The sequence below is a fragment of the Marmota marmota genome, unplaced genomic scaffold (genome assembly GCF_001458135.2).
Source record: "Marmota marmota marmota unplaced genomic scaffold, marMar, whole genome shotgun sequence".
NCBI classification, from domain to species: Eukaryota; Metazoa; Chordata; class Mammalia; order Rodentia; family Sciuridae; genus Marmota; species Marmota marmota.
In genome coordinates this window covers 19456718-19484621 of record NW_025999982.1, presented here as the reverse complement: position 1 = coordinate 19484621, position 27904 = coordinate 19456718, and the positions used below count along the sequence as shown (strand labels likewise).

Sequence of the window (27904 nt, the reverse complement as noted above, 5' to 3'; positions counted from 1 at the left end):
GATCGAAAATCCACTGGCCTAGACCAACTTTCTTTTTAATAAATAGAAAATAGAATTTTATTTTTTCCATATTTTTATTGGTGCACTATAGTTGTCCATAATGGTGGGATTTGTTGTTGCATTTTCACACATGCACACAATAAAGCGGTGTAATTTGGTAGATCAACTTTTTTCATTCTGAGTTTCAAGATAGTTATTTCCGCAATCTATCCTTTCCTCGTTTATTTTGCTGAGTTCTTCATGTGTAGAGGGGCCAGTTTTGAAAGTGAGCCAATTGACATGCTGCAAAATAATTCAGCTCCCCCTTATAACATGAAGACCCTCCCATTCCTAAAGCCACTATCCTCCTCCCCACAGCTCCCCCTTGCAATCTTTGAATGTTCAGAACCTCTCACCCCATCATGCCAAACTCTCACATCCCTCAAGCCACATAGGCTTTCTTGGGATGGTGGGGATGGGCATTTAATTTCTATACTTCTGCATTATTTCAATTTCTTCAAGATGAGTATGAGTTGTTATTTCTTAAAAATATTTTTTTTCCAAAGGGGAAAAATGTGAAGGTGGGAAATGTCACCCTTTGCCTAACTGCACTTTTGCTTAAAATCCCAATTATCAAAAACCCTCTTGTGTGCTGCTCTTGGCTCCAGAGTGTGCTGTGACTAATATGTCAAGATGACTTTGGAAATTCTGCAATCTGTATACGGGGTAAAAATGGGAGTTCATAACCCACTTGAATCAAAGTGTGAAATATGATATATCAAGAACTATGTAATGTTTTGAACAACCAACAATAAAAAATTTTTAAAAAAAATGCTAGCTTCCTCCTCAGTTCTCCATTCTCACTCAGTTTCTCCAGCCTAGGCTTGTCCTGACAGGGGGAGGGAGGAGGAGCTGTACAAAAAAGAGAGAGAGGAAAGATTAAAATGCTAAAATCTTGTCACCTGCACAAGAAGAAAAACAGGTTAGCCTCAGTCCTGAATTCCTTCCTTCTATCTGACTTGCTTACACTTATCGTCTTTCTATTTTTTAAGTCAGTTATTAAATTAATTTTTAAAAATCTAGAACACCAGTTTCAGAAGACAAGCTCCACTCGTGAGGAAGGAACCTAGATTACAGGCAGCCTTGGAACTAAGATGCCGCTTGGGTTTTCTAGGGCATAAGTTGCAAGCCTTTATCTTTCTGATGAATTTTGTGATGCTCTATAAGTTTCTCTTTCTCTTTGTGTACAAATCTCAGTTGTTCCCTCTTGATTTTCAGGGATTCTTAGTCATGGCGGGGAAGCCTGTGCTTCACTACTTCAATGGCAGGGGCAGAATGGAGTCCATCCGATGGCTTTTGGCTGCAGCAGGAGTGGAGGTAAGGTGGCTGGGTTGACTGCTATTGTTTTTGTCTGCAGATCATTAAGCACTTACTTTGGGAAAGTTATAGAAAACTACTTTTTAAAATTTTTGTACTGGGGATTGAACTCAGAAGTGCTTCACCACTGAGTTACATCCCCAACTCTTTTTATTTTGAGACAGGGTCTCACTAAGTTACTTGGGCCCTCGCCAATTGCTGAGGCTAGCCTCAAACTTTCAATTCACCTGCTTCAGCCTCCTGAGTTGCTGGGATTACAGGCCTACTCTACTGCACCAGCTAGAAAACAAAAAGCAGTTATTACCACATGCTCTTTAAATGTTGGCTGTGAAAGAATTAATTAGTCCTTTTAATTAAGTGCCTAAATACTGTAGTAATTGTTAATACTAAACATATCCAAGATATTACAGTGTTCTATAATAATTAACAAAAAAAGAAGAAGGAAGGGTGTGGGAGGAAGGAAATGAAGGAGGGAGGCACAGAGGAAAGAAAGGAAGAGACTCATTTTGCTTCATAGCTTCTGATTCCATTCTTACCAGCCAAGTATGGCATTCATTTAACTACACTTGAATCAAGACTATTAAGATAATAGTATTTTTCTTTAAAAGCCCAGAACAGTACTGACATAACATTATCGTTTACCACTAATATTATAGCTGTCCTACACGTCAATGATTTTTTTAATTATTAAAAATTTCTCAATACATTTTAAAAGTAGTTTATTAAAGTTTATAAAGAGCTTTCCAAATAAATCTTTGTGCCTCTATGCACATTCTGAATATAAAGCAATTGGCCTTTTCTGGAATCCATACAAAAAGTATTTTTCAGTTACTCTTAAATGGTCTCTTAGATAAAGGAACAAGTTTTCTTTGAACTTATGGTCTGTCCCATGGGGACTTAGTGAAAAATTAGCAAGCAATACGGGTGACTTGACATTCACTAGGATATTTTGTATGCTGTCTGAGATCTAACAGAGGTCTCACGTTCATCTGTTCTCCAGAAATGAAAATACCTTTTATGAATGCATCTCAGAACATGGTTTAAATTGGAATATTTTGTGAAATGTACCACATTATTTCTCCCAGTAGTGCTTGAATAAAGCAACAACAACAACAACAAAACATATGTAGAAGTTTCATTTTTTTCTAAAAGTCGTATCTGGATTTTTTTTTTTTTAATTTTAAATCAAGTTAGAAGATTAAGCATAGTACAAAGAATATTGTAAATGAACATGACCCTGCTACCTGGGATGAACAATTGTTAAAATTTAGTCCTAATTCACTCAATATAGTCAGATAGTCTTCTGTTAAAAAATAAAACATTAACAGATAAAGCTAAAATTCAGTTGGACCATCATCTTCCGGTCTGCTTGAATAACCTGTATCTAGCAAGTCTAGCTTGTATATTTTTGCATTTTTATCTGTATTTGCCAAAATTTGACTTGTGCACTTTTGGGAAAAAAATTTACTTACATGGTTCCTTCTGTGTATCATTCTTTATTTTTCTCTTTAAACTCAGCTGGATAAATGACAGATGATAGATGTTGAAGATGAAAGAGAGAGACACAAGGTCATTCTTTTATATCTTTTTTTATCTCAATTTTTCGTATTGTTGCTTTATAATACTATGGTATTTATAAGAACAAAGGATATGGTCAGTAAATACTTTTAACATTCAAGAAGAAAGAATATGGCATCATAAAACATGCACAGGAGACAAGAGTTACCTATCAAAAACATTCCAACTTCTTTGGAGGTTACTAAATATTTTTTAGTATAGTTTTTAAAAAAAAAAAACTTAAACTTCTCATTTTTCCTTCTAAAGGCCTAATTTTTACAAAACAGTAATAGGTCAGTCTTTCTTTCTGAGCCTCCTGAATCTCTATCTTGGGCCTTCTGATTCCTCCCAGAGTTTTAGATTCATGTTGATACCATCATAACTTGTCAGAATTAGAAGGCAATTCTACAGTCAGTATCCATCTTCTTTTCCCAACTTTTCCTTGTCATTATGAGTCACAGTGAATTTTCAAAAGCTTAAGTATGCTCTTGTATATACCAGTTTGCTAAAATAGCTATGCTTCGCTTATCTTTGGAAACCCCACAGTGCCCAACACAGACTCTCACTCAGCCTTTATGCAAAGCACAAAATCATTAAAAAAAAAAAAAAAAAAAAAAGTTCAGGAGGAAAAACTCAAAATAAAAAATAAAAAGGGATGGGAATGTAGCACAGGGGTAAGGCACCCCTGGGTTCAATTCTCAGTAACACCCCCCAACCACCACAAAAATAAATAAATAAAAATAAAAATAAAAGGAAGAAAGAAAGCTTTGCTTTATACCCTGATTGTCCTTCTCTGTACTCCCATACTTGGTATCAAGTGCAGAATATGGCTTCAAATTGAAATGATTATTTAAATAAAGACTACTCAGTTACCAAGCTAATAATATCTGAAATGTAGTGGAAAGCTTTTCCCTTGGAATGAAGGGAACCCAGCTCTGGTTCTTCTATCCTTTAGCCGAGGGACTTCAGGCAAGTCACTTGGCCTCTCTGGGCTTCCTAAGCATCAAATGAAAACTTGGAGAAGAAGAGCTCCAATATTATGCCAGCTGTCGGCAGAGCTTGTTTTTGTTTTTGTTTTGTTTTGTTTTGTTTTGTTTTTGTGTGTGTGTTTCTTTTGGCTTTTGATGCATGGTTCTTTTTACTAATGAAAATATAAAAGAGAGAACACCACCAACTATCTGAACCAAGAATAGAAGGTGGTGGTAAGATAGTACTTAATACATAGTACTGGGGATCATCAATCAGAAGAAAATTTATTTCGTAAAATCAAAGGACTAAGAGAAAAGAGACCCCCCACACGTACATATTACACACTCTATCCCTGCACAAAGATTCTTTTAAATGTGTAGCAAGTGTCCAACTTCCACCTTTTGAATGCCATATTTGTGCTGACTTAGCCATAGGAAAAGAACATGTCTACTGAATACCTTCTCATTCCTAGAGGACAGCCCAATGAGTATGACTTACAATTTTTTAGCTTATCTATATTTTCTGATTTTTCTATGAAGAGTTCTATAATTTATACAATAATATTGATAATATTTTAAATGAATAAGGACTCTTACATCTTTTTTTTTTTTTTGGCACCAGAGATTGAGCCCAGGGGCACTAACCACAGAATCACATCTTCAGTCCTTTCGATTTTTTTTTATTTTGAGACAGGGACTAAGTTGCTGAGGCTTGCTTTGAACTTGAGATCCTCCTGCCTCAGCTTTCTGATCCACTGGGATTACAGTCTTTGTTGTCTTATAAAAATAGCAGAATTCCCTGGAGACTGCTGTGTTTCCTGCTCTTGGATTAGAGTTAAAGTTAATGCTGGTCTTTGAGGTGTAGAAATGAGGTGATCTGACACTTCAGTTTCATATTGTTAAAGGATTCAGGAGTGACACAAAGGAACTACATATTTGGTATACTTAAAACATTATTTTAGTCAGTAATTAGGCATTGTGTTTGTTAGCTTTTCATCACTGTGATCACTGTGATCAAAATACCTGACATAAACAACATAAAAGTGGAAAGATTTATTTTGGCTCAAGGTTTCAGAAGTTTCAGTCTATGGTCAGTTGAATCCAAGGCAGAAACATCATGGCAGAAGGACATGGCAGGGGGAAACTACTCAGCTCATGGCATCTGGAAAGCAGAAAAGGAAAGAGAGAGAGAAAAAGAGATGCACGTGCAGGGAACAAGAAATACTCTACCTACCCTTTCAGAGAAAGCCCACAGTGATCTACTTCCTCCAACTAGGTTCCCCCTCCTAGTAATCCATTCTATCATCAAATATCAGCTATCAAATATCAAATGGATTAATCTACTCATGAGGTCAGAGCCCTTGTGATCCTATCACTTCTCAAAAGCCCCACCTCTGAACATTGTTCACTGGTGAAAGGGCTTCAACACATGAGTTTTGGGGGTCACTTCATACCTAATCCTTTGACTTCCATGTAACTTTTTTCCATGGTATCAAGAGCAATGATAATAAAAACGCTAATAACGATGTATTCTTACATTCTTTTTGTTTGTTCCTTAGTTTGAAGAAAAATTCTTTGAAACACGTGAAGAATTTGAAAAGTTAATCCAAGGTGAGATGAAAATCTTATTACTTTTGATGTTACATTAGATCAAAGAGATGAGATGGTGTCTCCATTACTATGATCACTCTCCCCGCCCCCATCCCCACCCCTCTGTTTAATACTCTGAATAAGAGAAGTAAAAAATGTATTGACAGTAACTATCAATATCTTATTTCTATATAAGGAAGGAAGTACCTGAGTCTTGCAACCAGCAGGAGCCCTGCCTCCACGCTTCTAAGTCTAATTGTTCCAGCTCTCTCCTTTTCTTTCCCCTGAACTTTGTCTTCTTTTTTGCGGTTTCCTACTTCACGATACTGCACTGCTCCTTTGTTTCTTTTCAGTTTTCCAGGATGTAGTTAACTTCTTTATATTAAACTCTCTCTACAAAAGTAACTGGTGTGGCTCAGTTTCCCAGTTAGACCCTCAGATAATGGAAAGGAGAACTGGCCCAGCTCCAGATGTTTGATGGTGGAAGTGCACAGCCAGCCTTACCGTTGCCCATCTGAGGAAGAGATGCAGACAGATGGACACACAGAGTTGAGGAAGAGAGAGAGAATTCTTCTTAATCAAAACATGGCCCTCCCTAGTTATGATTAGTTTGTTAGTTGGTTTTATTACAGAGAATAATACAGGGTTAATTTTTTTTTTTAGTTCTGCTTACTCACTGATAATTAATAGGGATTGATGGAAATATGTTCAATAGTCTCATGACTTCATGAAAACAACCAGGCAGAGAAGGTGGGATAGACAAGAATGGCCCATCTGGAGCCTGAGTTAACACTCAGGGTATGATCAAGATAGCTCAAAGGTAAAAAGAGTGGAGTGGCCATAGGAAAGGAGACAACGGAGGACTGGGGTCGTGGCTTAGTGGCAGAGTGCTCGCCTAGCACGTGCGAGGCTCTGGGTTCAATCCTCAGCACCACATAAAAATAAATAAACAAAATAAAGAATTGTGTCCATGTATAACTAAAAAGGAATATTAAAAAAGAGACAAAGGAATTAGAAAGAGGAATCTTTGGCAAGAAAGGTGGTGTGTGTGTATACACATACATGTATTTATTTATAATATATATAATATTAATATAATATATATTTATATATTTTTTTTCAGTGTCTTCCAAGATATTCAATACTGTGTCTGGCCCTCCACACTTTTTTTTTGTATAAGTGAATGCATAAAAATTTCTCCTTTTACTTAGTCTCTAAAAATATTTTGATAAATATTATTTGATTATAATAGTTCCATTTTGTATCATCTTTAGAAAACTCAGTTGCCACTATCAAGAACAATAAATAATCCAGCTTTCTTTTGTGTTTTTCAAGGTGGAACCCTGATGTATGAACGAGTGCCCATGGTGGAAATGGATGGAATGAATTTGGTAGAATCCAGGGCCATTCTAAGATACATAGCTGCAAAATATGGCTTGTATGGAAGGAACCTGAAGGAGCAAGCCTGGTACAGAAAACACTTGTGACTTAAAAACAGAATAAAAACCTAACATTGAGGTTTATTAGCTGCCACATTTAGTGTAATTCTTGATTAATAGAAAATTCTTTTCTTGTTTTTTTTAACATTTTATCATGAAAAATGTAACACATATCAAAAGAGAGAATATAATAGCACCTATTATAAAACATTTATCTTCATAGTTACCAATTCATGGCCAAACACTACAGTTTTTTGTTTTTTTTTAACATCCAGATGCCATATTTAGCTCTCATTCATAAAAGAAATCAGGCATTTCTCATGATTTGTTTGCCTCCACTAGGTGGAAGCAGCACTCAAGAGTAAATCCAAAGAATACTGAAAATTTTGTCAGGGAGTCATCTAACCCTGTGAAACTGAATCTGGACACGGTCCTGGAAACTACCTCATCAGTCTCTGAATACACCAGATACACCCCCAGCTTCCCAGACTCTATAGATAATTCTCATGTGCACCAACCAGTCAATTTGTGATGGGCAGACCCATCCACAAACTAGTAAAAGTCTTGTCTTACCTGTTTAAAACAACCACCCTAAATTGTAAAGTACTGCACAGAATTAGAAAGCCGTTGTTTGGTAAACAACAAAGAGTTCATTTTTACTAAATAAGAAGTGTTTTCTCATTGATTAAGCCATTGTTTCATTTCAAAAATGTATTTTTAGAAATTTAGTTTAAAATTTTCATGCAATACAAATTTTTAGATTGACCTTGTTTTATGTCTTAACCATAAGCATTCTCTTGCTTTCTAGTAGTTCCTTCTAAATTTCTGCTGACTACATTGCCGCAGTGTAGTTAAACATGTTCCTTTGTCTCTATTTTTATAAAGGGCTAGTTGGATTTAGAGAGTTTATCAGACTCAGGTTTTTTAGATACAGGTTCCAGTGGGTTTTGCAAGACTACTTCATGGGTGTTGAGAAACAGAATGTCTACTTATCTATCCGTCATGATATTAGTAGCTGTAGGCTTCAGTGCTATCATTCCTTCCACATTTATTATCTGGAATACTTCAATCAAAACAAAAACAAAAAACCTCCCTCACCTACTATCTGGTTACTTGGAGGTACATTTTCCTATAGAGAAGACAGGATTGATGCTTGGTTCTTTCTCCTTGTTGACCAGTTTTCCAAATAATGAATTGGTTCACATGCATCATCCAAAAGTGACCTATTGCCTGTTGTTATTCTTTATGCATCTGAACGAATCAATTTGCACATCTTTAATATGTTTCAATTATTTCCATTGTTATATGCTCAAATTGTTCTGCCTTTGGTCAATGGGATCCAAGTGGCTCCTGGAATTCTTTTTAACCTTACTCTAGTGGCTCTGATAACTTATTTATTCTCTGGTATAATGTGTTGATCCAGATCAATCCTATTTATCTCTTGCTTCAGGCCTGGACTCAGTCATTTCTCTAAGGAGCTGTGGTTCTTTTTAATGTAAAATAGTTTTAAAGTAGTTAATTTCTAGAACTAATGTTTGTAAATTGAAAATAAATCAATGATTTACTTATATATACTTTCATTGGTTTGTCACTATGATAAAGTCTCATATGTGTTTATATTTTAAAACTCCTTTAACCAACTACACAGTCCCACAACAACTCTAATGCTTAATGGTTCTCTAATAGTAATCCATTGCTGCCACATATTTTCTCACAGTTCCGAGCTGACAGGGCTCAGCTGAGTCTCTCATGCAGCACTTCACTCATGTCTGGCACCTGGGTTGGGAGACCTGGAACATGTGGACATCGTCAGGCATTTTTCTCTCTCCCCACATACCTTCTCCATGTGGCCAGCTTGAGTGTACAGCAGGAGGTTCTCAGAGTGGTTAGACTTCTTAAATAGAGGCTGGCTGCCCTTAGAGCAAATGATAAAGAGAACCAGGTGGGATTTGGAAGGATTCTTATGGCCTACCCATGGAAATCCAAGAACATTACTTCCCTACACTGGGTCTAGAAAGTTCCCAAGGTCCATTCATATCCAAGGGGAGAATGAGACTTAATTCAATGGCAGGAGGAGCAAAGAATTTGAGACCATTTTCAAGACACACATTACTATTCTGGGTTAAAGCTAAAAGGCCCATGTTTCACAAAGATTAGGAAACTCCCCTTGGACAGAGATTTTTCCAATACCCACACTAGGAGTATTCTCACTATGCCTTGGTCCTTGACAGACATAAGGCCATCTTTCCTTCCATTCAGGCATGGAAATGAAGGTGGAGGCAAGTGGGAACTTGCAGAGCAAGTTTTGTGCTCTGTTAAATTGCTCTACTGTCTGTGCTTGAGAACTTTTGATCCAGATGGAGAGGTTTGGGGCCGGACAGAGGTCTGTAGTTACCTCTTCCTCCATATGCATCACATGTACTAACATGGTGATCACACTATTATTACATTCAAACAGCCAAATACAATCTTGTCCAGTTTATTATTATGGCATCCTTTTAATGCTTTGTGTGAGTATGTCTATGTGTGTGAGAGATTAACATTAGTGTTTCATAATTGATGTCACACACACACACACACACACACACCTGCCTAGATATTTGAGTTCTATAATTATTCCTATCTCCCAGATTGATCTTTCTTAATATCCCAAAGGAACAGCATTCCATTATTATTGTTAGATCACAAAACAATATTCCAGGAGGACCCCTGGTAGGAAGATGAAACTGAGGCACTACTTTAAATGTTTCTTTGGTCCATAACATGATATTCCCTTCTTCTGGAAAGTTAGGGTACCTATGACCTATGCTAAATAACTAAGTGTTAATTAAATAATTTGTATTATATGATTCAGCCATGATACATATATTTAAATGCATATATTAAATCATTTTTGGAACTATCACCCTTCCTGTAGGATTGACATGTATGTAGAAGGCTTGAGGGACCTGAGTGACATGATTATGTACTTTCCACTATCTCTGCCTGAAGAGAAGGAAATGAATCTTGAGTATATTCTCCAGCGAGCCATTACGAGATTCTTCCCTGTCTATGAGAAGGTATGTGACAGACTTATGTTTTGCTTGATGACTTGGATCAAGAAGAAAAATGAACTAAACTAAATGTAGATAAAGAATTTTAGTGGTGGATGAAGGATGGCCAAAACCTCTGTAAAAACTCAAAATTCTTCCCTCACTTGCAGTTATAAAATAAATCTACCTTCCTCCCACTAGGTTCTTCTGAATTTTATTTTATTTTTTTTAAGGATTTCATGCATAAGTTCAGAATCATTTGTAGTTCTGGTGCTGACAGAATTTCAGTTACCTGATATAATTCTAGAGTAAAATAAAGCTTTAAAACAGGACTTGGGGTGGAAATCAGAGTCCCACACTAATTAAAGAGTTGTTGGGGAGGATAGTATTATTTCTAAAATGCACTGGCTAGTATTAGGGTTCAGGGAAGTTTATCAGGTTAGCAGAATCCTATGCAACAGTCTAAAACTTTAAAAAATTGTTTTCAAAATAACCCTTTGTTTCTTGTGTCTTCTAAACTTTCAGCGTTTATAAAATTATGTCTGAAAAGCTTGTGCCTTAAGCAAACATCTAGACTGCATTGCTAACACCAGGGTTGGGACCTTCTTTAGCTATCTATGCTCTTACCTCTAGGAACATTCATTATAATATTAGTAAGTGTAGGAAAGAATCATTAAAAATGTCAGGGTTTCGGTAAAAAAAATTAATGATCCAGATGAGTTTTCCAAATCTACTGCCAATGCTGGTTTAGTCCACCCTTTCTGGGCTCAGGAACAATAGTTCTAAAAGAATGACTTAGTACATATATTTAAATCTATTTATCACCATCAAATCATGTAATCAGATTATTTAATTAATACTTAGGTATTTAGCATAGATTACAGGTAGCCTAACTTCCCAAACTACACTTTTTTTTCTCTTGATCACATTCAGTGAATTTTCAGTCTCTTTGTTCCAAGTTGGATCAAACTGTAAATATTCTACACCTTGCACTTTCTCTATATCATTTCCTTCAAAAATATGTAAGACAATATACTAATTTGTAATCGGCACATAATTTAAGAGATTTTTATCCTATAATTTTATAAATATTGGCAATGGAAGGGATGTCTGACATCATTCTTCCTAATGACTGCAGTTTTTGTCATACAGTATCATAAAGTATAGACGCTTCTCTCATGGCTAAAGATAGTGACAATGACAATATCACTAACTACAGTACTAATCATGATGATGTCATTGTCACCTCCACAGAATGATAAGCACTGTGCTGTGTATTTGGCATATTTTGCCCTTTTAATCTTAGTAAGTCCATGAAAGAGGTGCAATGATTGTCCCATTTACAGATGAGGCAACAACAGCTGAAAATAACTTGCCCAATGTCATACATTCAACTAATAAAGCTGACACTTGCACTCAAGTCTCTAAATTCTGATCACATGTCCATGCACCATAAGATCATAAAGTTGGAGAGCTAGCATATACTTTACTATCTAATCTTTCATTTTGTATTCAATCAATTTTAACTCAAAATGACTCATAAATTACAGCCCTATTATAAGAAAACTCACTTGTAAAAATGAGACTTGTAAAAACTCCCTGAAAACAAAGTCCCCTCCAGAAGCAGCATAACTAAGGAACCTGCTCAGAGGCAGGGCAAACACAGACCTGGAAAAGCCACCAAGCCAGGTGCTGCACTAAAACCATTCATAGAGGTTCACAGGGTAGGTAGAGGGAGATAAAAGACGACAAAGCTCACGGGATCAAGCTGTTTCCTGTGGTCAGGTCAGGGGGATTGGAGTTGCTCCACCTCTTTCAGGTGAACTGAAGCTCCAAGAGATGGGGTTGGCTCAAGCTCATACCACTACCCAGGGGGCAGAGAACAGATTAGAAACCAGGTCTCTTAGCTTCTAGAACACTTTCTACAAGACTTTTCTAGAAGACTAGATCACAGTTTTACATGTGAGGTATGCCCTTAGTCCATTACCTTCTTCTCAACTATCATGCAGGCACTAAGAGACCCTGGGAAAGATTTCCTTGTGGGCAGTCAGCTGAGCTGGGCTGATATACAGCTCCTTGAAGTCATCTTAATGGCTGAAGAGTGCAAACCCAGTGTCCTCTCAGGCTTCCCTCTGCTACAGGTAATGCTATCCAGAGTCCCCAAGAACTTCAGAGAGAATGAATATGCATCATTCCTTTCTTCTTTTATTGTCATTCACTCAAGAACGTTCTAACTTCTTTATGCCAAGGCCTATACTAGAAATATAAAGATGCCCTCCAGAAACATACCTAGTCAGGGAGACAGACACATAGACAGGTATCTTCTATACAATGTGATAAATTAAAAAATAAAACATGGGAAAGCAGATGAGGGTCACTTGCACCAGCACAGAGACCTGAGGCAGGCTTCTTGCAGGGCTGAAGCCTCAGAGTAAAACCTCAGTAAAAGTTGCTTAATTTTCTAGATGAAGTAAGAAGAAAAACTTAAGATAATATCATAGCTGGGTGCAGTGGTGCATGCCTATAATCCCAGCAGCTAGGGAGGCTGAGGCAAGAGGATCACAAGTTCAAAGCCAGCCTCAGTAAAAAGCGAGGTGCTAAGCAACTCAGTGAGACCCTGTCTCTAATAAAATACAAAATAGGGCTGGGGATGTGGCTCAGTGATCGAGTGCCCCTGAGTTCAATCCCAGATATTACTCAACAACAACCACATAACCATTGGTGAAGCTTCTTCATGTCATGCATTGAACCAAGAATCAAATCCACTTTACCTCAGTTATTTTATTTATTTATTTTTTTTTAAAGAGAGAGAACTTTTTAATGTTTATTTTTCAGTTTTCGGTGGACACAACATCTTTTTTTTATTTTTTTAATTTTTATGTGGTGCTGAGGATCGAACCCAGCGCCCCTCACATGCCAGCGAGTACGTTACCACTTGAGCCATATCCCCAGCCCTACCTCAGTTATTTTATTCCATCCTCAAGATAGACAGGAAATGAGACTCAGAGGTTAAATAACTTGCACATACTTGCACATAAATAACTTGGGTGTTGGGACTCATACTCAAACCTCAGTCTGTCTGATTCCATGACCCAAGTTCTAAAAGATTTTGCCACATTAGTGGCTTCCTTTATAATCTTTAAAATATTTCAAACATTGCTAGGTAACATGAGGGCTGGGGATGTAGCTCAGTGGGTAGAGTGCTTATCTAGCATATGCAAGGCTCTGGCTGGGTTCAATCCCTAGCACCAAATTCACACACACAAAAATTAAAATATTTGTAACATGAGTTAATGACAATTCTGCAGCCTCAATTTTCCACTTCATATTACTTTATAACCATGTTTTACTATTGTTATTTAGTCTACCTCACTTGTACACAATGTTATCTGTTGAATGTTTTTTGAAATTTCCAATACATAATATTCCATTTATTGTGCTTAATGAAAATCACAAACAACTTAAATGTCCAATACCTGAAAAAATATCTACATAAATGAGATACATCAGCTGGATAGAATTTTGTGCAGCTACTTAAAATGATGTTTTCAAAAATCATGTAAGAACATGAAAAATGTTTATGGCATAGGAAACCTGAGGACTTCTCCTTACAAGTCAGCAGAATTTTACTTTGTTTATTGTACTATATTCTTCTCTCATGAATTTTGACATTTTACATTTTAGGAATTCAAGGTCAGAATCAGCCACATCCCCACAATTTACAAATTTCTCCAGCCTGGAAGCCAGAGAAAGCCTCCAATGGATGAAGAATCCATTAAGAAAGTGAAGAAAATATTCAAATTTGAAAATGGCATGTTTCTCAAAAACATGAGCACTATAGAAGCTGAGTATTAACAATTCAAGAGGTTGAATTCAAGAGGTTCAGGACATACTGCACACTTCATTTATAGGAAGGCCCAGTAAAATATCCTAAAGATATGTTAATAAAGAAACAAAAGTAATAAATGCATAAGGAAATAAAGTCCCTAAAACTTGCCTGCAAATTAGAAAACTCCTTTTCTATTTTTCCTAAATATTCTGACACCACTTAGAATGATCCAAATATGAATTCTTTTAAAAAAATAATAAAGAATTCTTCTGGATTTTTCATGTGCAAAGAGTGAAATCATAAGTAAGCAAACAGATATCAAGGATTTCTTTAAAAACCAAAAACCGAATGACAAGAAGGGCATGTATCACCATCATTCACTTCTACCATCTTTTGGAAACAGTCCAGGACTCTGTACAGCTTCAATTAGTTCCTAAAACTTTGTCACTTGAGTATGTCACAGGTATTGCATATATTTCTATGATCAATTTCTATATCACTGTCATAATCAAAGGCTGAGTAGAAGCTGTTGTCAGTCTGAACCTGCAGGCTTTTCCCTTCATCTTTGACAGGTGACAAATAAGGAGAGTAACTCAGTTATGACAGTATGTTCCAGCCTTGCTTGTGGTTAACAATCTCTTTGGCATCCTTAGGATTGATGGGATTTTTCTTTCTTAAAGTATATCAAGGACTTTGTTTAAGTTTCCTTTGGGGTTCAACCAATGGTTTGGGTTTTTTTTCCTCTTAATTGAATTCCTTGTCACTATCAGCTGGCAAATGAAACCAACCTAACAAACCAGATCTATTCTGCTGCTATGGGCTGAAGACTCTGCACTCCCTCACTTAAACAAAGGGTATGGAAACCAATAGGACTAAAATCACAGGCTTTTAGACTTCTGAGGGGTTTTGTTGACCATTAAGTTAAAGTCTTCCTTGAGGAAGTGGAATTGAGTCCAGAGACAGGGAGTAACCTCCCAAGAACACAATAGTCAGCGGCAGGTGCCTTGGACATTAGAAGTTATAACTATGCCCAAATTTGAAGTGGTGATTTGAGGGGGAAAAAAATACAACAACAAAACTTTTTAAGACATTTTTATTTTTTTATTTGAATACTGATATATTCTGTTAGAGCATATCTAGAATGGAATTCTTTTAAAGGAAAAAAATAACACTGGCAGAAATTAAATGCAATTAAAATGGAAAAAAAATAAAATTTCTGATATAGCACAAGTAACAAACATCTAAGTTAGTATTTTGTGAAGTCTACTTAGGAAATTCCTTTATTGGATAAGTTGTAGTTTAATTTAAACTTGAGTCATCAGTATTTGGAACTGTCAAAAACAATATTACAAATATAAAAATAGCCACAGCAAGTGAAAGAGCTTATCGGGATTCATTAAACACCTTTAATGAAAACAGTGCTTAACAAATAGAAACAGTTTAAATTTTTGCTGTTTTTTTTTTTTAAAAAAAAAAAACTACCTTAAACTTTTATTCATCTTAGAGGAGACAGTATTACTTTTGCTTCTGACATAAAATAAGAGACTTGACATTCTATATTGAAATTTATCTTTTAAGTACAAAGAATATTCTGCCCATTACAGTAGAATGACAGGAATTTAGTTTTCGGTTCTTCTGGATGCTCACAGCAACAGTAAGACAAGTCTCAGGATCATCATGAGGCTGAATTAAAATAAGATAGAGGCAAAGGGAGGTCATTCTTACCTGGCATAAGATAGAAAGGATCACACGCTATATGCAGGCATGTTACTAAGCCTTGGCTTCCAGGACTCTCTCCCAGCTCCACTCCTTGGAACAGGGAGAACACATCATCTCTGTGTTCTAACTTCTCAGACAGGAAATAAAAATGTTCACTGAATGAATGAGAAAAATAAGAACTTGCTGTTCCAAAGCTTGGGATGAGGGTTCATGAAAGAAAGGTCTAGGAAAAAACAAAAACTTTCAACAGCTAGTCAAGTAAAGCCACTTAGAAAAATAATCAAGGAGATGGCCATTAACTGGGTCTTGTCCTCTTGACAGCAAACCCTACTTCTGATTCTAACACAGAGCATCCTTTTTAGAACAGGATTATAACTGGAAAGCAGTCCTTTGTAATCAAATTTTCCCCCTCCTTAGAAACATATCATCTAGCTACACTAGAAAATTCTATATGAAAGTGGAAAAAAAAGAACATGGAAATTATTCATTACGCTATTATTACCCACAGAAAAAACACTATTAACAGTCTGAGGTGTTTCCTTCTTATATTCTTTGTTTACATACAGACATTTTAAAACAATAGGTTTGCATTGTGCTCCGTGGAGTTTGATTTTATTTTTATACCTTATTATGTCATCAAGATTTTCTAATGCCATTAAACAGGTTTTGAAAACATGATATACAAATGCCTACTCAATATTCCATTAAGTGGGCAAAATATTTATTGGAATATTTCCTTTCTGGTGAATTTCTAGGCAGTTCCTAATTTTTCAGTTTAACATGTTTTCCATTCGAAATAAAGTCTCAATGAATGGTCAATCTTTGTGTACATCTCACTTCTTTTAAATAAATTCCAAACAGTGAAAATACATGTCAAAGGGAGCTGACTTACTGATGGATTTTAACACTTAAAAGTCAGCTAGGAAGAATGAAAAAACATGTTATCTCTAAATTTTTATTTGGTAACATGCTTAATCTCTTGGACAAAATTACCAGATCAAATTGACAAAAATTGGAGACCCCCTACCTACCTTTTTAAAGAATACTAAAATTTATCTCCCTTCAAAAATTCAAAATAATTGCATGAGACTATCACTGTCCAACTCTCTTTAGAGACGTAAATGAAGAAATTTACTGCTTTAGGTTGATGAATCTTGTGGGGAAACAAGGCTGAATTTAGCTCTGAATTATGAAAAAGGTAACTGTGTCCATGTGATCAGATAATAGTGACACTAATTGTTTCTGGGAAGAATGACTATGAACACATCAGTGCCAAAGACTGAATCCACTATGGTTTAAGGTTTTTACAATCATGCTTATTATAACAGAAACTATTTTCACCGTTCAAATTAAAATTGACTTTTGAACAAAAATCAGCCCTTCAAAATGATGGCAGAGGAAAGTAAAAATCACAATAGTTCTTACCTTAAACCTGCAACCAGCCCAGCAGGCATTATTTTCTTAGAACGCTTAAATCTCACACCCATTATTGTGGCCAGGAAGAAAGCTGTAACTGAAAACCAAAATCAATTCATGAACCAGAGTATCAAACATGTTATCAGTGCTTGCTTGCAGAAAAATAAATAAATAAATAAATAAATAGAAAAATAGGATACTGTTTCAAAGCTTTCCATACGACAACTATTATGTACACGCACTGAGTTGCTATTTCTTGAAAAAATAAAGGGCTCTATTAAAATGCTTTATTAAACAGCCTATCAAAATTTTTGAGTAAACAAACATATTAAGGTCCATTCCTGAAATATCTTCCAAAGATTCTTTTTCTACCTAAATTTCTCTTCGCAGGACACTCCTCAAAGGCAAGAACTACACAAGGTTCCCACAGGGAGCCACTCAATAAATGCTGGTTAATTTAGTAAGGAAAATAATACAAGTGTTTCTTTTAAAAGATCTGATTATAAACTAATACTAGAAGGCAAACTGTTTTCTTGATAGCATTCCATTTTGGGAGATTAAATGCCTGGAGACTAAATAACAACCTTATATTCAGAAGCATCAGGTCAGGAGCTGAACCCAAAGGAGAGAAGGATGTTTCTGTGTAAGACTTCAGGGTGTCACTATTACAACTTAAGAACAGTTTCAAAGCTGTTGACATAAAATTGAAATATGTATTCATATAAAATACATATTGATATAAAATATGATTGACAACAAACATGGGAACTATTTGTTATGGTTTGGATGTGAGGTATCCCCCAAATGCTCAGAGGAGAAACGACTGAATTGTGAGTCTCTTAACCCAATCAGTAATTTAATTCCCTAACAGGGATTAACTGAGTGGTAACTGAAGGGGTAACGCGTGGTCTCAGAAGGTGGAAATTGGGGCGTGACTTTGGGGTTTATATTTGTATCTGGCAAGTGGAGTCTCTCTTTTTCTGCTTCTTGATCATCATACAAGCTGCCTCCCTCTGCCACACTCTTCTGTCATGATATCCTGCTTAACCTCGAGCCCCCAAAAATGGAACCAACCTTCTATGGACTAAGACCTCTGAAACTGTGAGCCATCTAACAAACTTTTCCTCCCATACAATTTTACTGGTTTGGTCTTTTAGTCACAGCAGTGAAAAAGCTGAATAAAACCCTACTTAAGTATATATGAATAAAAGGCTCAACATATCTATACCCTGCTGAATAGGTTTAGCTCTGAAACAATCTTCATTATTAGAAATATCCCTACTCTTGTATTTAAAATAAGGGAAGAAAAACACACCTAATCTCTTTCTCTTCCTCAAATATAAACAAAATAAAATTTTGTTTTTATTTATATTTTCCTCCATATCTCACCATGGCATTTTGAATAAATCAAATAAAGACAATTTTCTTGGTGTAGTTTTCTAAACCTTTGCTGTATTTCTCTTTCCAGCTAGACAAAAGAAAGCCAAGTACTCTCAGGGCTTAAACATATAGGTTTCCATTTTTTTCTGTGGACATTCTCTCACTAAAGCCCACAAAGGAAGAAGCTAAGAAGGGGTCAGTCTTGCTTTCTCAAGGCAGAACAGAATCTAAAAGCTGTTTGTAGATTAAATAAAATAGGTTGTCTCTTTTTAGATATTTTCACAGCAACATAACAACCATGCTTAATATGTACATAGGAGAATTAGCAGAAAATCTAGGAATGGTTCCTTGCTTTTTCTAATTTCATTTTTCTTATAACAAGTTTCAGAGAAACTTGAGTTGGAAGGCATTGTGGCAGTACCATTTTTTATCAGGTCTGTCTAGAAAGGAACAAGGGTTGTGTTCAGTCTCCACCCAAGTGCATGGCCACTCAACATTTGACAACATATTTTCTAGTCAACCTAGTACAGGGTATCAAGAAGGCCGCTCCAAGGTCTCAAGGTCTGTAACTGGGGGCGGGGGGGGGGGGAGTGCTTTACTTACATAGTGATATTTTAACATCTCGTTTGTCCATGGAGACACGGTAAGCTCCATAGCCCGCCAAAAATCCAATAAAAAGACCAGCAATCAAAGATGGAACACCACCTGGTGAGAAAAGTATGGACTCACAAAGAGAATCTCAAAGTGAAAGGAATTCATTCATCATTTCAAGTGCAACACAGGCACCTTCGAACATATTCCTACTAGAGCATCTTGACAGAGCCAAATTAAGTACGGATCTCTTCAGGGATGGTTTCTAAGAAACAACTGTTTGATGTTGAACCCCAAAACATAAGGCAGAGGAACTCTGAACACAGGGCAATGCAGGGGTCAGGTGTCACTGGGAGGAATAAAGAAAGCTTGCATTGTAGTAGTTGTGCTGACTTGATTGTATGATCTTGGGCAATCAGTTCACTTTTAGGAACTCTTCCCTCCCCGCTTTTCCCCTTGGATCCACCATTTTTACTATAAAGTTGTGATGATGGAAAATGAGGTCCAAAGGTATTTTTTAGCTCACAGAGGTAAAGACAGAAGGTCTGTGCAAACCAAGCAATGTTTTTTTTCCTGAATAATTAACAAATCATCAAGCCCTAAGGCGCCAGAGGAGACTACACCAAGAAAGTCGAAGATGCAGGGCACTGACCCAGCAAGCCAGTCCCCAGCCCATCCACCCAGCCCAGGACACCATGATAAACACTGAGCACTTCTGTGCACTAGACGGGGAGTTTTATGCTGGTGACCCTGTGATCAAGGGTGACACTGTGATCAAAGCACACACAGTCCTTGCTTTACAGAACTTGTTTTCATTTAGAATCTACTGGATTAGAATCCATGAGGGTAAGACTGAGGTATTTCTATTTTTCAAATATTCACAGGGAATTCAGATATGTAGCCAGGCATAAGAACCACTGCAGGAAATGCAAACATAAGCATACGTGCTTGTGCATGAGTGTGCACACGCATACACATACATACACACACACACACACACACACACACACACAGAATTCTTTACATCCCTAAAAAAGGCAAGCAAAAACATTTATGCCTAGCACAGCAGTGCACACCTCTAATCCCAGTGACTTGGGAGGATGAGTGGTTAAGTGCCCCTGGGTTCAATCACTGGTAGCATAAATAAATAAATAATGTTTAGGTGTTCTTTTCTGTTATATAAATAGAAGTTTTTAGATATGTCTTTGACAAGAAAAATTGTTTCTTCAGTAACAATCCTATCAGGGTTTTACGCTGAGTCCTCTTTGAAGTAGATCATAAAGCATCAGCCCTTGAGAAATTATTTGCAGGTATCACTTTGGTGGCATCATTGTTTGTCCTTCAAAAAATATCTACAATACACATATTCAGAGAAAAACAACAAACAAAAATGTAAGGTGAACTACAATCTGTAAGGAATCTTAGAAGGGAATCTATTCTAATCTGCCAGTTGTTTTGCTATGAGACAGAACTGTTCTTCGGCCTGTGGCTTCTGAGATAACTCTAAGGAAGTTCCTAACTTCTAACTGTGTACACCTGGCTTTTTCACTCAAATTCAAATTTACCCTTGTCACAGGTGTAATGCCCTTTGAAATACCGCTTTACTTTTAAAAGCTCATTAAAATAGAAGAAACAAACATGAGACACCATGACTACACATGCATCTACTTAGAACAAAGTAAAGCATAAAATCTTGACCTTTTACTTTTCTCCATAAAAACCCTTTAAGTAATCAACTAGGCTCTTCTCCCTCTTTTAGATACAGATGAAGAGGTAGCTTTGGGTATTTTACCTTGGTATTTAACAAATCTCTTCCTTTGCAACACATACCAATAAAGCTCAGTTTTTAACATAATTATGTAAAACACAAAAAGCCTTATTTAATAATAAGCGAGCTCTGGGGAAGGTTAAATCAATTAACTATGCAATTCATAATGGCAGGTGAAATTAGATTTTTATGCTGGAGAAGCCCCACGTTGGAATGCTCTGTCATGCTCAGTCCCATGTAACCCCTTCCCTCCATGAATCCCTTCCATGATATGCTGGTCCTCACCTCCTTCTAAGATATCATTAACTTCTTGTCCTACTTACAGACCCTCAGATGATCCTAGCACATTCAGCAACTCCCCAGTAAGTTCCTTTGATGAAAATTTTGTGTTTTGGCTTACCTCTCCGCTTATATCCTAAAATGCTTCCAAACGTCACAAGGGCTGCATAACCAAAACCAATCAGGTCCATTGGTGAGGCCTCAATTCTAAAGCAAGGAGGAAGGAACAAATGATTCAAAATAAAGAGTCTGGGGGAACAAATATATAGTAAACTGAAAGGCATCCCACAGAATCATAAAAATTAATTTCTATAGTGCTCTAAAGAAAGGGTCAAGGCCACTCCCAACACCACTGTCTTGCTGTCCTCATTCTCGGGCATGGCGGGGGGGAGGGGAGCACCTCAGGTTAACTCTCCTCTTTCTGTCTTCAAGCTGCACCCTCAGCTATTTAGGTCCTTCTACTTCTCAAATAAGGCTCGTGCTCTGCCAGCTGGGTCTCCTCACTGGATGGAAACACTACAATCTATACTTCCTACTTCCATTTCTATAACATTCTCCCTCTCCTCCACCTACAGGACCCCAACTAGCCTCTGCACCTTCTCCTCGACCTCTGCCCTTAACTAACCCAGATCCCCTTAATCACTCTAGCTTCTTCTTCCTCTAAATGACTTATGAAACTCCATCATATAATTCTTTCATATTTTGCAGACATTCATCCTTCCATGCTCCCCATACTGCAGAACAGAAAAGGAAGACATCCATGCATAGCTCTTGGGTGTTTGCTTGGAGACTGAACCAGAGTTTCACTTTAAACATATGCTCTGTCACTAGACAGTTCTGGGGAGGCAGAGACATCCACATTAGAGTGATGACAAATCAGTAAAAAATATAAATGAAAGTGAAGGCTGGCACAAAGTTAACTGCATGATAATGACATCTTATCCTGCATCACAGCAGCGGTCAAAGCATATCTCGGGGTGAGAAGGTGAGAAGATCCCTGTGGACACTGTCCTATTTTTTTTTTTTTTTGGAATGGGAATTGAACCCCAAGGGTGCTTAACCACTGAGTCCCATCCTCAGCTCCTTTTTTATTTTTTGAGAAAGGATCTCCCTAATTTGCTTAGGGCCTCACTAAGTTGCTGAGGCTGGCCCCAAACTTGTGATCCTCCTGCCTCAGTCTCCCAAGTTGCTGGGAATACAGGTACACACACTGGTGCCTAGCTTCTATATTCTTTAAGATGTAGTAGAAAGTGCGCTGGCCACAGGCTAGAGATGTGGTTCTGGTCACTTGCTGGCGGTCAGTCCTAAAACCATGCTCTTTCCTTCTTCCAAGTCCTCCCAGTGAGAGAAACAAACGAGAGGAGCTCTGAAGTTCTTCTGCTTTATGAATTCTAAGAATCCTGGTGGCGCTTTTATATCTCAACTTTCTTATATCTACATTTCTTCCACAGGGAAAATAGTTACCTTTGTAAACAGGAGAATGATATATGGGATTTCTTATATACATTTTTCAATTTTCTCACTGCTCATCATTTAGGTTAACCAATCTTTTATTCCCTATACTGACAATAAACTGACTCAGAAGAACGGAAAAGAAGTGTTGCACTTCTTAGAATATGATACACAATCAATTAATGAATATATGAAAAAATATTCATCATCTCTAGCAATTAGAGAAATGCAAATCAAAACTACTCTAAGATTCCATCTCACTCCAGTCAGAATGGCAGCTATTATGAAGACAAACAACAATAAGTGTTGGTGAGGATGTAGGGAAAAGGCACACTCATACATTGCTGGTAGGACTGCAGCCAATATGGAAAGCAGTTTGGAGATTCCTTGGAAAACTGGGAATGGAACCACCATTTGACCCAGATATCCTTCTCCTTGGTCTATATCCAAAGAACTTAAATACAGCATACTACAGGGACACAGCCACATCAATGTTTCTAGCAGCACAATTCATAATAGCTAAACTGTGGAACCAACCTAGATGCCCTTTAATAGGTGAATGGATAAAAAAAAAATGTGGCATATATACACAATAGAATATTACTCAGCAATAAAAGAGAATAAAATCATGGCACTTGCAGGTAAATGGATGGAGTTAAAGAAGATAATGCTAAGTAAAGTTAGCCGATCCCAAAAAAACAAATGCCAAATGTTTTCTTTGATATAAGGAGGCTGATTCATAATGGGATAGGGAGAGGGAGCATGAGAGGAATAGAGGAACTCTAGATAGGGCAGAGGGGTGGGAGAGGAAGGGAGGGGGCAGGGGATTAACAAGGATGTTGGAATGTGATTATCATTATTATCCAAAGAACATGTATGAAGACACAAATTGGTGTGAACATACTTTGATACAACCAAAGATAAGAAAAATTGTGCTCTATATGTGTAATAAGAATTGTAATGTGTTCTGCTAATCATACATAAATAACAAAAATAAAAACAAAAAAAAAGAAAAAGAATTGTTGCACTTATCTCAAAGAGCCAATCAAAATTACTATGAGGGAGGGTCTGCCAGAGGGACACAGGAGCACATGATGGCACTAAAAAGCCCTCAACACCTACCAAAAGACCCTCATCTATGCCTAGGAAGTGGTGCAGTAGGATGTGACAGGTAGGAAGGCCCTTTGTTGACTGAATGATGGATAAACTAGTAATAATAATACTGAGGTTAACAATGTTTGTGAGCGATTACCATGTAATTGCACCATCCTGAGGTCTCAGATGTATCATCTCATGTAATCACCACCACAACCCTATGGTTAAATGTTACATTATTATCCCCATTTTCCAGATGAGGAAACTAAGTGAGGCACAGAAAAGGCAAGCAATCCCAGAAGGTCACAGAGCAGAGCCAAGATTTCACATTCAAGTAAGTCTCACTTCTAACCACTATGCAACACCACCTCTGAGAACTAAGTTAGCTGGCTGAGCATGCAAACAAAGCTGATGTGCTTCAGAATTTTCAATTATGGATCAATCTCCTGCTTGGCCTCCTATCTTAAAGACATGGTCTTGGTCCTTCAGGACCCACAGTATAGCACAGCAAAAGGAGGGAGATGCTAAGTGATCCTTAAGAGGACAGGCATCTGACACGGGGTGGGGGCCTAGAGAAGGATGCCTACAGGTTGCAGGGTATTCGCTGGTACCCTGGGGAGATCAGAACGAAGCTGAGAAAAGAGATGATCCAGGCAGAAGAAGGAAAATGTGCAAAAGTTTCCTGATGTAAGAAAGCATGACAAAGATCTCAAAATAAAAGGAAGTGCATAGGGGCTGTGAAAAGAGAGGGCCTGGTGAGAAACAGGACTCTGGTGTAAGCCCTGCAGAGGAAATATGGCTTCTGTCCTAAGGCCAGTGAGAGATTAATGAAGTGAGCCTCACAACCAGATTTAAACACCAGCAACAGCATCCTGGCTGCGATAGTGAAAGATGAATTAAAGTGAGGCTGGGAGATAGTTGCAGTAAACTAAGCAAGAACTTAGTTGACGATGGTAACCTGGCATAAAGAAATGACAAAAAGGTAGAGGGAGACAGATGAACTTAAGACAGGTGAAGGAGGTAGCATCAAGAGGCCTGGGTGTGGGGAGGGAGAGGCAGGGATGAGTCAGGATGACTCAGCCTCTAGGTCTCTGGCTTAAACCATCAGGAGAAGTAGGGGTGGAGGGCCTTGATGATTCCCTGAGACAGATAATGCTGGAGCGGCAGCAGATATGAGGTGGGGAGGAGGGAGGTAGCCAAGAATAATGTGACCTGTTTTTATATTCTGTCTGAGTCAGGAAAATACCCTTAGTTCAGACCTGAAGCTCATGAGAGAGATCATTCATCATCAGGTAGTAATTGGAGGATTTACTTTTCTCCTAAAGCCAAGCAGCAGTGAAAGGCTCCATCCCCCAGGAGTTCCTATGACCCTCTCTTGGGGACACATTCCCTTTTACCTGGTATAGAATTCCTTAGGTTGGGATCCTTTCTCCTCTTTCCATTCCTTCCCTCCCTAGCCCACACACCCTTTCCAGGCTCTGGGAGCCAGTATTCTCTTCTCTCCTTGAGGACAAACCCAGGTTCACTTTTTTGTTCTAACAGCACCAAGCACACTGCCCTACACAAGGCAGGTACTAAGTAAAGAATGAATGAATGAGACATGAACAGCTTCTATCTGAGGATAACCTGTAGTTCATCTGTTCCCTATCCCCACCTCTAGCTATATTGCCAAGAATCAAATTGAGTGAACTGTTATTCTAAGGAGGCAAAATAAATATTCCTAATCCTGCGAAATGTTGTTATTACAGAGAAAATCTGTACAAACAATAAGCACCCCTCTTGCTCCTCTGCCACGGCAGGGCTACGTGGCCAGGCCAGAAGCACACATTAAAGCCAGAGGCTGTGTTAACCTGAAAAAGATGAGGTGTGGGCAGGGCAGCCCATCACACCCTTACATGCTCCTGTCCTAAAGTAGATCCTCAAGACTTGTAAAAAGCTAGAAAGCATCTTGGGTGCAATGCAGCAAAATGGTTTACTGCATTGCGTACAGAACCAGGTGACAAGGCCATGCCTGGCTCCCAGCGCCAAGTCCTCCAAAATTTGGAAACTAAGAGATCTTCTGTAAACTAATATACAAAGCTTTCTCACATGCTAAGGATATAACAATTACCTATCCTTGTGCTCCTTGGACTTGACATTTTCGAGTGAAATCTGGGTGGTGCTGAGAAGGTTAAAATCCTATCAAGCGATTTTGCAATAGTCCATGAATTCATCCCACCACCTTAACCAACAGCTCAGCTCCAGAAGGGTAGAAGACAGAATGGGTGGAAGATTTAGGGCCGCAGGAAGGCAGAAATTCAGGAAATTCCCAGTTTAAAAAAAAAAAAAACATAGCTGAGAGGGCAGACTCCACCCTTTGCACAATCCTCCCAAAGTCCCTCCCCACCCCATCCCAGGTCCTCTGCATCCTTGTTTGCTGTAGGGATTGGAAAGGTGGGGGAGCGCTCAGCTCCTTTTATTTCTGTGCCTTTGCAAGAAAATCCAGGGCAGGTAAATCTCGACTGTGGGATGCACAGTAGAGCTGCAGCCTGAACCCTCCCCGTGAGATAAGGCGGGGACCGGACGCTGGCAAGAGCCATACCTGGAGTCCGGAAGCGGTCTCCACACCAGCACCTTTCTACCCGCGAACTGCCTTCACGCGGAGCGGAGCAGCTCCTTCCGGGCGACGCCTTCCCTATTGCGCGCACGCGCTGCGCTGCGTCCCGCCCTCTCTCGCCTGAACCCGGTGCAGCCCAGCCCCGGAGCGCCGGTTACACCCCAGGCGCCCGGCCCGCCTATTTGCTACTCTTTGGTGCTTCGTCCCAGGCCAGGAATCTCCAGCTGAAGCATGCTGTCTCCTGCGGGGCTGGCAGGCACTCGCAGGGAGCTTGTCTGGGTGCAGCAAGGATCCCAGAAGGTGAAAAAGATTAAAAGAGAAGGTCATTTATCATTCGAGGGACATTTGTGGGGCCTTTAGCAAACCCAAGGGTTTTACGCACTAGCAGATTGCCCCCATTTTCAGTGGAAGAAGCTAAAGTTCAAGAGGCGGAGTGATTATGATGTCTAAAGTCAGAACCCAAATTTGATTTCATTACATCATCTATGGGGTCATAAAATGTGTTTGGGAGATCAAGATTCTGGTTTTACACTTCAGGCCCCGAATGGCTGGGTTTAAATATCTAGGAGGACTAGTAAGAATCCCAGAGCTGGAAAGCACTTTAAAACTTTTCTAGTCCAGGATAATCCGTTCCCAAGAATAAACCTTAAATTCATTTGAAATTGTGCTTCCCAGTGAACACTCATGTCTCACTCCAATTTAGCCTTCTAGGCTGGATGTAGTAACTCCAACCCTCTTATCCACAGTCCTTAAGGGATTTGAAGAAGCTTTTCCTTTAGGACCCCAAGCAGCTCTAGGATTCTGTTGGGCTGGAATAACAGCAAAATTTCAGGAAGGGAAGCTAATATACATATTAAATCTTGTGAAATTTACTGAATCTATTCCTTGCACGTGAAAGTATTTCAGGGAAGTAATGCGACGGTATTTAACTCAAGAGAAGTCTGTTGGTCCTAGGGAGTTAATAGGATCCCTGGAGATTCGTGGGAGAGTTGATGGCAAGACACTGAAGTGTGGAGGAAGTGGTATTCTCAAGTTTGACTTTGAGTTCTCCCAGCTGTCCTTTCCATTGCCTTCTATGCCCATCCTTATCTCAGACATCTCCCCCACTCCTCAGACTCCCTTTCTCTTTCAACACTTTCTCTTTTCAGAATAAAAATAAAATCCTCCCCAGGCCCATTGGCCCTCTCCTATAATCCCAGCTACTCAGGAGACTGAGGCAGGAAGATCACAGGTGGGAGCCCAGCCTGGCAACTTAGCAAGACCCTGTCTCAAATTAAAAAAAAGAAAAAAAAAAAGTTAGGGGTGTAGCTAGGTGATATATCATCCCTGGGTGCCGCAGTCTGGCTGGGCACAAATCACGAGCCACTGAAGCAGGAACAAACTTTATTTTTAAACTGCAGGAAAACACTTCACACAGCTCCGGGGAATCCTCCCGAACGCCACGAGGCTTCTCCAGAAACCCCCAGCCGGAAATATCTCTCTCGGAAATCCCTCCTCCTGCACTTCCCCAACCAATGGGAACTCTCGGGGAATCCCCGGAAATCCCCACGAGAACTCCAAAATAGTGCGAGAACTCAAAAGTTGCGGCAGAGGCGGATAGTAATGCCTCGCCTGTCAATCAATACTGTTGGCAAAATGCCAGGGACCATACAGACTCGGCCGTGGCTCTCAGCATCTCCCCCTTTTTGTTTAATTAAACAACAAGCAATGTGGCTTAGGGACCGTGCCTGTTAGGCAGTCCAATTCAACATATGGTCCTTACCCGTCATCGGATGAACTGACCTCTAGGCGTCAGCCTCCTGTCTTAGGTTGGTACCACTGCAATTGGATCATACCC

At 38.6% G+C, this 27904-nt stretch overlaps 2 protein-coding genes and 1 long non-coding RNA gene across 6 annotated transcripts in view; 1 reads left to right on the top strand and 2 right to left on the bottom strand.

The window, feature by feature from the left end:
• Positions 1-71: 71 nt before the first annotated feature.
• Positions 72-2874, bottom strand: LOC125617490. The gene is made up of 2 exons (XR_007348521.1): positions 2829-2874; positions 72-891 (listed from the first exon to the last, which is right to left on the bottom strand). It is a non-coding gene; the product is annotated as an uncharacterized LOC125617490 (long non-coding RNA).
• Positions 862-15657, top strand: LOC107144096 (glutathione S-transferase-like). 3 transcript variants are annotated; one of them, XM_048805468.1, is made up of 7 exons: positions 862-961; positions 1258-1356; positions 5441-5492; positions 6807-6939; positions 9828-9969; positions 11952-12083; positions 13627-15657. In XM_048805468.1, the coding sequence occupies exons 2-7, from the start codon at positions 1270-1272 to the stop codon at positions 13795-13797; spliced, it is 717 nt and encodes a 238-aa protein (XP_048661425.1). In that variant the 5' UTR covers positions 862-961; positions 1258-1269; the 3' UTR covers positions 13798-15657. The 3 variants fall into 3 exon arrangements, with proteins under 3 accessions (XP_048661425.1, XP_048661426.1, XP_015343431.1); XM_048805469.1 differs by lacking the exon at positions 862-961 and adding an exon at positions 972-1160; XM_015487945.2 differs by lacking the exon at positions 862-961 and having other exon boundaries at positions 972-1356.
• Tmem14a (transmembrane protein 14A) overlaps positions 15155-27904 on the bottom strand; it is a 20020-nt gene continuing 7270 nt past the window's right edge. Inside the window, exons 1-5 of one of the 2 annotated variants that reach the window (XM_015487848.2) lie at positions 26053-26196; positions 21046-21131; positions 18890-18991; positions 16916-17003; positions 15155-15454 (exon numbers count right to left, since the gene is read on the bottom strand). In XM_015487848.2, the coding sequence (XP_015343334.1) occupies positions 15415-15454; positions 16916-17003; positions 18890-18991; positions 21046-21115 (300 nt within the window). In that variant the 5' untranslated portion in view covers positions 21116-21131; positions 26053-26196 and the 3' untranslated portion in view covers positions 15155-15414. Of the gene's footprint in view, positions 15455-16915; positions 17004-18889; positions 18992-21045; positions 21132-26052; positions 26197-27904 lie in introns of those variants that run through there. The other variant, XM_048805470.1, reaches the window with a different exon arrangement.

What these genes read in the sequence shown, in the direction of transcription:
- LOC107144096 (XM_015487945.2), top strand. Translation starts at nt 1,183, where the DNA reads ATGAATTTTGTGATGCTCTATAAGTTTCTCTTTCTCTTTGTGTACAAA. An exon ending in ATTTGAAAAGTTAATCCAAG is followed by an intron (nt 5,493 to 6,806) that starts GTGAGATGAAAA and finishes GTGTTTTTCAAG; the next exon opens with GTGGAACCCTGATGTATGAA. An exon ending in AACCTGAAGGAGCAAGCCTG is followed by an intron (nt 6,940 to 9,827) that starts GTACAGAAAACA and finishes CCCTTCCTGTAG; the next exon opens with GATTGACATGTATGTAGAAG.